The sequence below is a fragment of the Terrapene carolina genome, unplaced genomic scaffold (assembly GCF_002925995.2).
Source record: "Terrapene carolina triunguis isolate 2854851 unplaced genomic scaffold, T_m_triunguis-2.0 Scaffold96, whole genome shotgun sequence".
In the NCBI taxonomy this organism is placed as follows: domain Eukaryota; kingdom Metazoa; phylum Chordata; order Testudines; family Emydidae; genus Terrapene; species Terrapene triunguis.
Genome location: NW_020664447.1, coordinates 53071734 through 53081069, shown reverse-complemented (window position 1 = coordinate 53081069; position 9336 = coordinate 53071734). Strand labels below are relative to the sequence as shown.

The 9336-nt window shown below is 38.8% G+C and overlaps 1 protein-coding gene across 1 annotated transcript in view; it reads right to left on the bottom strand.

Annotated features, from left to right (window-relative positions):
- The window catches only part of SCFD1 (sec1 family domain containing 1), a 148590-nt gene that overhangs the window by 129212 nt on the left and 10042 nt on the right, over nt 1–9336 (bottom strand). Inside the window, exons 7-9 of the mRNA XM_024196058.3 lie at nt 7020–7109; nt 3160–3215; nt 680–765 (exon numbers count right to left, since the gene is read on the bottom strand). Coding sequence (XP_024051826.2) covers nt 680–765; nt 3160–3215; nt 7020–7109 — 232 coding nt within the window. The remainder of the gene's footprint in view (nt 1–679; nt 766–3159; nt 3216–7019; nt 7110–9336) is intronic.

The following is a 9336-nucleotide window of genomic DNA, read 5'->3' as shown; positions in this document are numbered from 1 at the left end:
GCAGGTTTGTTTTCTTCCTCCCCTCCCCCACTTGCTGCCGGCGGGGTGTTTTTTGCTTGGGGCGGCAAAAAAGCCAGAGCCGGCCCTGGTTGCGCAGCAGCAGTGGCAGCTTCCCCTACTCTGCAAGCACCGAGGCAGGGAGGCTCAACCCTTGGCCCACCCTTACCCTTAACCTGCCTCTTCTCACCCCCCCCCCAACTCCTGGACAAAGCAGGCAGCCAAACGACGTTACAGCAAAGCATTGCACAACTTTAAATGGAGCATGTTCTGTAACTGAGCAGGGACGTAAGATCGAAACAACGTTAAGCAAGAGGATGTTAAGTGGGGAGTTACTGTAGTAGATATTTTTGCAGTATACTGGATCTTTCTGGGTCTACAGTTGAATGAAATGTTGGTCTTCTTTAATTACATGAACATTTTTAGCTCAGGATCTAGGGGCTACATTCTGTTTACCCATAGTATTTAATCTGATGGGGTTTTTGTTCTATTAATATGAACTAACATTTATTTTCCTTAATATTTATGAAGACTTCATAAAAGCAAGTTACTCTCAGGCATGAACCATGTCTTTGCACGTGTCGGTACAATGTCTAGCTCAAGAGTCCCAAGCCAAATGGGGCCTTTTAGTGTTACTGCAATAAATATATAAAAATAATGCAAAATAACTGTAGTACACTACCTGAATTGTCCAGCCCCAAGCGTGTCACCTGTGAAAAGACTGTTTCTGGCATCTCTTAGGTTCTCTCGGAGTTTCTTATCTAGTTTCTAAAAAATGTAAAGCATCTTTTTACACACCGGTGAGGTTAGCGATTCTCTGAACCAGTTTGTACAATGGACAAAGTTTAAGACAGATGAGCTTTTGCTGATGTCAAGACAACAATTTTCCAAATTCTCATACTACTGTTTAAGTCACACTAACTTACTTTGGACACAGTTTCTCTTACTTGCCATATTGCTACCTTGACAGTTCTGGGCAAATTCCTGATTTTCCAGACAATCCAAGTCCATCTTTAGGGGTGTCTCTCTCTCTCTCTCTCTCTCTAAGCACACATTAGTTAGTTTAAAAAAAAGTGAAGAGAGTCATGCAAGTTTCAAAGTCAAGTACTTGAAAGATAGATAATGCTGGATTTATGGTTACTCATGCAAACTGAATTCTGTCTCCTTTGCGTCCAACTTGTGCACGGAATGAGGCAAGGGTCCTGTGGGAAAAATGGACTATTTTTGTAATTAAAATACGTAATTATGTAATTAAAGACTATCATAATGTAGATGCACAAGAAGAATTAAGTTTGCACGGATAATTGTAAATATGGCATTTCCCAGCTTTCAAATGGCAGGTGTTCCCACTACAATCTGCTACTTTGTTTACATTGTTATTGTTTTGGCATTCTGCCAAAAGTTTTCCTAAGGACTGGAAGTGAGAGAAGGGAAATGATGATCTTAAAGTTTCTCTCTCAAAAATAGCTGAATGGAATTCATAGGACAAAGAAGAGGCACTTCTCTAGTCTGAGGGTTGTTTCCCCTTGCCAAATATCAAAGGTCTGCTGCTGTAAATAACGGAGGTGCAAGACCTTTTCTTTGATAAGATCACAAGAATATTTTATAACGGAAAATGTTAAGCAGCCTGAGTATAAGGATCTACTATCACTCTCTCTAGGATCTTGCAAACAAAACTAGTTCAGTTACCATTTAATTTTATAGTCTATGAAAAAAAAAATCACATCTCTAATCTGATGTCATTAAAGAGGTAAAAAATTGAAGCTGTAGTCTTGTGAAACATTTCAGATGTGCTATCGACTAAGTAACTAAAAACAACAGTGTTTTGTTTTGTTTTAAAGTCTTTCCGGCAGTCTCCAAGCTGGAGTCAGAAGTTCTACAACGCTCCCTTTGTTGTTTTGGGAGTTATTTGGATCTCTCCTTTTCTCCCTCCCTACCCCCCATTGATTTTTTTGTTTTTACAAGGAGGAGACAGATATAAGCAGCCAAGTAACCTAGGTTCCCATTTGTAGACCTGAGGGGAAGACTGCTGCAGTGAGGCATCAGATATCTGGGGCCAGCTCCAGGAGCAGGCTTGCAGAGGTGGCTTCAGCTGTCAAGGAGGTAATGAGGGAAAAGGTCTGGCCAAAGGAAAGGAGAGTCTAAAAGATCCGTTCATTTTCTCTATATGTTCAGGGTATGGGAAGCCCAAAGAATTCAGCATAGGTCATTGCAGCTGCTTCATCACTCACTGTTGTCAAACTAAGGAAGAGTGAATCCTATAGGTCTGACAGCATACCACAACAGTTCTCACCATGCCAGCATCTGCTGCATTGGCACATTTGGGTCAGTCATATTTTAAGGTTGAAGCTGCTATTATTTCCATTCACATGGGAAAGATTCCTATTGCCCTGTCTTAGCTGGATTTTGAAAGGCTGTTTTAGTCATTAGTTCTCCATAGACTTTTCACAAGCCAAATACAGATAAAATATTTTACCTACATAATTTTAACATTATTTATAATAATGTGTCTAATTAGGTCATATAAGGCATATTTAGATAAGGATAACTGTAGCTGAAATTAAAGTTTTATCAGCTTAAAGGGACAAATCTTCTAAGTGAAGGAGGCTCTCTCTAAATATTTATCAACAAAGCAATCATCTACTGTACTCATTCTCCAATTACCTTTGCTTACTATTAGCTCATTCCCAATCTACATACCCCAAAATACTTCACTCTATGATCATTGCACAAATTCTGATGGGATCCGGAGATCCAAACAAGCACATTAAAAACTACAACCATTAACTAAAAAGTACATCTACAATTATTTACACAAGTCTAACTACCATCTGACACAGCAGGCAGGAATACGTGCCTAGGGTGCTATGTCTAGTGGAAAAGGAAAAGATGAGGGACTGTTTGGGCTGGAGAGACATGTGTACCTCCACCCATCAGAGCCTGCTTTCAAAAGATTCTGTGTTTGTGTGACTAGTCACACAACTTCTACAATGAGGCTCAGTGGAAGCAATATCAGGAACGAGAACCTGGACATTTTCTTTCAGATTTCCTCTTTGATGTTAGATGTTAAATGTTCAGGGTTGTAAAAAATAAAAAATAAAATGCTATTAGGAGATTTATTTGAAACAATCATTGTATTTAAATAGTGTTTAAAACTCTTACCACTGCCACCATTTCTGCTGCAGTTCCTCTTGAGCATCTGATTATAGGAATAGCTCCTATTAAAAGATACATTATAATTTCCAGGTCATAAATAATTATACTGCAAAGCTGTGGTTTTTATTTTTTAAAGCAACTGATTTGGGGTGCCAAATTTTCAAAACACGCTGTCTAAACTGTATATAAAGTATGGCTCTAGTAGTCATTATCTATGAGATCACAAAAAATGGTTTATATCAATACATTTAAACAAAGTATTATAAAAACTCAGTAAGAATGATAAATACTTAAAATCATGTTATAAATATATATTAGCAGTACATTGAGAGTTACAGGGATTGCCAGCTAAAATATTCAAAAAACCAGTTCTCTTACCTATCCCACATGCGGGTATTAAAAGTAGGGTTGTCAAACTATTAAAAAAATTAATTGCGTGATTAATCACACTGTTAAAGAATAATAGAATACCATTTATATAAATGTTTTTGGATGTTTTATACATTTTCAAATATACTGATTTCGATTACTACACAGAATACAAAGTGTACAGTGTTCACTTTATATTATTTTTTATTACAAATATTTGCACAGTAAAAAACAAAAGAAATGGTATTTTTCAATTTATCTAATACAAATAATGTAGTGCAATCTCTTTAACATAAAAGTTGAACTTACAAATGTAGAATTATGTACAAAAATATAACTGCACTCAAAAATAAAACATTGTAAAACTTTAAAGCCTACAAGTCCACTCCATCCTACTTCTTGTTCAGCCAATCGCTCAAAGAAGTTTGCCTACATTTGTAGGAGATAATGCTGCTTGCTTCTCGTTTACAATGTCACCTGAAAGTGACAATAGGTGTTTCCATGGCACTGTTGTAGCCGGCATCACAAGATATTTATGTGCCAGATGCATTAAAGATTCATATGTCCCTTCATGCTTCAACCACCCTTTCAGAGGACATGCGTCCATGCCGATGATGGGTTCTGCTCAATAGCGATCCAAAGCAGTGCGGACCGATGCATATTCATTTTCATCATCTGAGTCAGATGACACCAACAGAAGGTTGATTTTCTTTTTTGGTGGTTCAGTTTTGTAGTTTCCGCATAGGAGTGTTCTCTTTTAAGACTTCTGAAAACATGCTCCACACCTCATCCCTCTCAGCTTCTTAAACCTTGGATCAAGTGCTGTAGCTATCTTTAGAAATCTCACATTGGTACCTTCTTTGAGTTTTGTCAAATCTGCAGTGAAAGTGTTCTTAAAACGAACACCACATGCTGGGTCATCATCCGAGATTGCTATAACATTAAATATACGGCAGAATGTGGGTAAAACAGAGCAGGAGACATACAATTCTCCCCCAATGAGTTCAGTCACAAATTTAATTAACGCATTAATTTTTTTAACAAGCATCATCAGCATAGAAGCATGTCCTCTGGAATGGTGGCCGAAGCACGAAGGGGCATACGAATGTTTAGCATACCTGACACTTAAATACCTTCCAAAGGCGGCTACAAAAGTGCCATACGAATGGCTGTTCTCACTTTCAGGTGACATTGTAAATAAGAAGCGAGCAGCATTATGTCCCGTAAATGTAAACAAACTTATTTGTCTTAGCGATTGGCTGAACAAGAATTAGGACTGAATGGACTTGTAGGCTCGGAAGTTTTACATTGCACTCAAAAAACAAAACAGTTACATAACAAAACAAAATCTACATTTGTAAGTTGCACTTTCATGATAAAGAGATTGCACTACATTACTTGTCTGAGGTGAATTGATAAATACTATGTCTATCACTTTTACAGTGCAAATATTTGTAATAAAAATAATAATAATCGAAAGTGAGCACTATACACTTTGTATTCTGTGTTGTAATTGAAATCAACGTATTTGAAAATGTAGAAAAACATCCAAAAATATAATAAATTTCAATTGGTATTCTATTGTTTAACAGTGCGATTAATCACAATTTTTTTCAGTTAATCGTGCGAGTTAACTGCGATTAACCTACAGCCCTAATTAAAACTTATGAAATTTTAAAATCTAATTTACATTATTTATGCTGTTTATTTACTTTTTCATTTCTCTCTGATTAGACAATCAAATAGATTAAATTTGCTTAGTTATTTTTGCTTTTGATAGGGTCTCTTCCATTACCACAATACTGCAAGATCTGGGTTGCAACTCAATGCAGGGGAATAATAAATTTTTCCATTGGAATTTCAGGCTTCACTTGTCACATAGTGAATTTTTAAATACATGTAAGTTGAAACGCTGAACATTCAAGGGGCTTCGTAGATACACTTTACTTCTTGCCACAGAAACTAAGGCATTCAACAGGTTCAAAGGATCCTTCTAATTTCTGAGCGCCCTACGGGATGCTAAACTCTCCTCCTCAAGAAGTTACAATTTTAGGCAGTGAAAAGGGAAGTAAATCTGAAAGCTGTCAATTTAGCACTTCAGTATTTATAATTTTAAGCATGTTAAACTTTACTCACTGAGTTGTTATTAAAATGGACACGTACACCTTTCAATAATTTCTTCGACAGTTATCCAGCCATTAATGACAAACATTGATAATACCTTGTATGCTATTTAACAAAACTTCTGTTTATTAGCAAAAACCCTGACAATCTCTCAAAATCTAAGAATAAGAGATTTTATTTTGCTGGTTGTCATCAAGATTGGTTGTTTGTCATGGCAAAAAATGACAGTAATTTTATCGTAAGAAAAGGAGACGTCATGGAACATATCCTTTATTTTACAATATGAATTATTTAAAATATTTAACTAATATTTTCATAAAATTAAAAACACTCCATGACCAAGCTAGTTATGGTGTTACTGACCATGAACTTTTATGAAAAATATTAAGGGTGGGAATTTCAAAATTGTTCAGCATTCGCCCAGCTCTGTTCCTAATTAAGCAGTTTCCAGCACGAAGTACTGAAGCAGGGGCATTTTTACCGATGACTTAAACACCAGAAGATTTATGCCAACAATAAGCACTTCTGAAAAACCCACCTTAAAAGTCATGGTTTGTGTCACAGATGTCATGACTATGACAAACAGAGCGGTTTAGAAATAGCTCAAAAAAAAATCTACAGTAGTCTAGGAAAGCCTCTTCAATAACCTTCACAATCGCAAACTCTGTGTAGGACATGACTAAAATAATAAGGTAAAGGTTGTTGTGAATTATGAGATTGAGTTCAAAGAATATCCAGTTTTCAGTGAAAAATATTAAACTAACACCTTGCACTTCCTTTCCTACAGCATCTTTCATCCAAGAATCTCAAAGCAAAATTTTTCAGACGTTAAGGGTACATCTACACTTACCGGAGGGTCCGGCGGCAGGCAATCGATTTTCTGGGATCGACTTATCGCGTCTAGTGAAGACACGATAAAAATCGATCCCTGATCGCTCTGCCGTCGACTCCGGAAATCCACCGCGGCAAGAGGCGGCAGCGGAGTCGACGGCAGCGCGGCAGCAGTCGACTTTCCCCCGTCCTCACAGCCAGGTAAGTCGACCTAAAATACGCAACTTCAGCTACGGTATTCACGTAGCTGAAGTTGCATATCTTAGGTCGAACCCCCGCTGTAGTGTAGACCTAGCCTGTGACTCCGCTCTTATATGAGGTAGGAATTACTGCCTATTCAACAGTGTTTTCAGAGCAACACACAGGTCGAGTGACTGGCCAAAACTTTCATATCAAACAGAATCCAGGTGTCTTGCATTGACCCTACTTCCTCTCTCAGGCTGCATATGTGGAAGTTTAGAGACTTACAATATGTAATTGAAAATGTAGATCTCTTAGAAGGGACAGTGCACTGAGAAATATACTGGAACTTGTAAACTTACCAAGTGTAACAAAAAAGCAGAAGAGACTGTCAACCACAGTGTCCATAATGGCCTCCATTTCAGTGTCCGTTATATCTGGTCTGTTAATGGCTAAAACATTGTAAAATAAAGAAAAAAAAGTGGAGTTGCAGTCTAAAGCAATCTCTACAATACACAATACTCTCAGTGAGGAAATCTCCTACGGCAGCCAAACAGTGACTCTTAGTCATCAACACTGAAGAAGTGACCAAGTAAAAAAGCTGTGATGAAGGCCCCACTTAATGCTTCCACTCCTGCTCCCAATTAATTTTTTAAAGTCACGAATAATGGAAAAATGAAGAAATTAGTTTTACTGGTTAGATCAAAACCAATGTTGTGCAATCTTCCTCCACATCTCTTACAATACATGTCAACCCTGACCTGACCCTATTACTACCGCAGCTATGGGCGGAGACAGAGAATCAAGACAATGTGTGTGGTGATTTTGGACTAACGTCCACTTGGAAACCAGTTTCCTGAGGTGGAAGACACTGTGCTATCTAGAGAATACAAATTCTGTATCTGTACAGATATTACAATGTTATTTTATATATTAAGAAAGTTCCAAACTCAATGGTCTGTAATATATATAATAATTACTCCATTAATGGTTTAAAAAACATTTTGCTATCAATGACAATCTGCATGCCAATTTTCTGATCCAGGGATCATTCCAAAGTATTTTATAATATAGATAGGGAGATACACACACAAACCTTCCCTCTAGCTGCTCTACTGTAGCAGTAATACATTTTATCTTTAACTAATATTTCTGGTTCTAATATAAACAGTCTATTAGACAAGCCTGACTACCAACTTCTATTTATTTAGGACACTGTGGTAACAATCATTATTTTGCACAACAAACCTAAGCTGGTTATGTGTACATTTTCTTTTTTTTTGGTGGGGCAGGAAAAGATTGTGAAGTTAGTTTACTCTATTTCAGGGGTTCCCAAACTTGGTTCGTGGCTTGTTCAGGGAAAGCCCCTGGTGGGCTGCGAGATGCTTTGTTTACCTGAGCGTCCGCAGGTACGGCTGCTTGCAGCTCCCAGTGGCCGCGATTTGCCGTTCCCGGCCAATGGGAGCTGCGGGAAGCGGTGGCCCGGCTCACGCCGTTTCCCGCAGCTCCCAATGGCTGGAAATGGCAAACCGCAGCCACTGGGAGCTGCGAGCGGCCATACCTGCGGATGCTCAGGTAAACAGAGTCTCGCGGCCCGCCAGGGGCTTACCCTGAACAAGCCGCGAACCAAGTTTGGGAACCCTGCTCTATGTTCATAATATCTTAATAGAAATCTACAGAATATTACAGCATTTGAATTTTGAAAAACGTATTTGTTTAGAAATCAAGCAAAAAATTGGGTGGACCCATTCTAACAAGTTGATAGGGGAAAAAGTATGTAATGACTGGTCATTGCTTAGACGACCCAAAGGACTCCTGTCATAATTAGAAAACTATCCTCTCTCTGATCTTCCAGCCACCTTAATAGATCGCTGGTACAAGGAAAAAAGCAAGGATCAAACATCTGCACCTCAGACTTTTAGGTGCTTCTGTTCAAGAAGTTATGTTCTCCATGACTAATACTTGAATAAATATGCAGCACGCACACATGCACAAAACTAATGAAGAGTGACTCTAAAAACTGACTTGTTAGCCAATTTCTAAGCTGGTTCCAACTCACTGGATTCTGGAATAAGAGTGTCTATACAAGGAGTTATTCAAGAATACCTGTTCCTGAATAACTCCATGTGTAAATAAGCCCTGTGAGTGTATACAAACCTATACAGAAAACCTCTGTAGTAGATTTTTTTTTAGAAATGTTCAATATTCTTAAAAAATGTCTACATTTAAGACAATTCTCTTCTGCCACTAAAAAAACATATACAGTAACTCCTCACTTAAAGTCGTCCCAGTTAACGTTGTTTCGTTGCTGATCAATTAGAGAATGTGCTCATTTAAAGTTGTGCAATGCTCCCTGATAACGTTGTTTGGCAGCCACCTGCTTTGTCCACTGCTTGCAGGAAGAGCAGCCCGTTGGAGCTACCTGGTGGGGGCTTGGAACCAGGGGGGATGGACAACCCCCCTATCAGCTCCCCTAAGTTCCCTGTGCGGCAGCCGCCCAGCAGGCTATCAATTGCCAGGCAGTTCAGCTGTCCCTCCCCCCACTGCCACATGCTGCTCCTGCCCTCTGCCTTGGAGCTGCTCCCTCCTCCCCCTAGTCCTTTACCCCATTTCCACAGAGTGGCGGGAGGGGAGGGGGAGGGAGGGGGGGAGAAGAAGACAGGACAGGGCTCAGTTGGA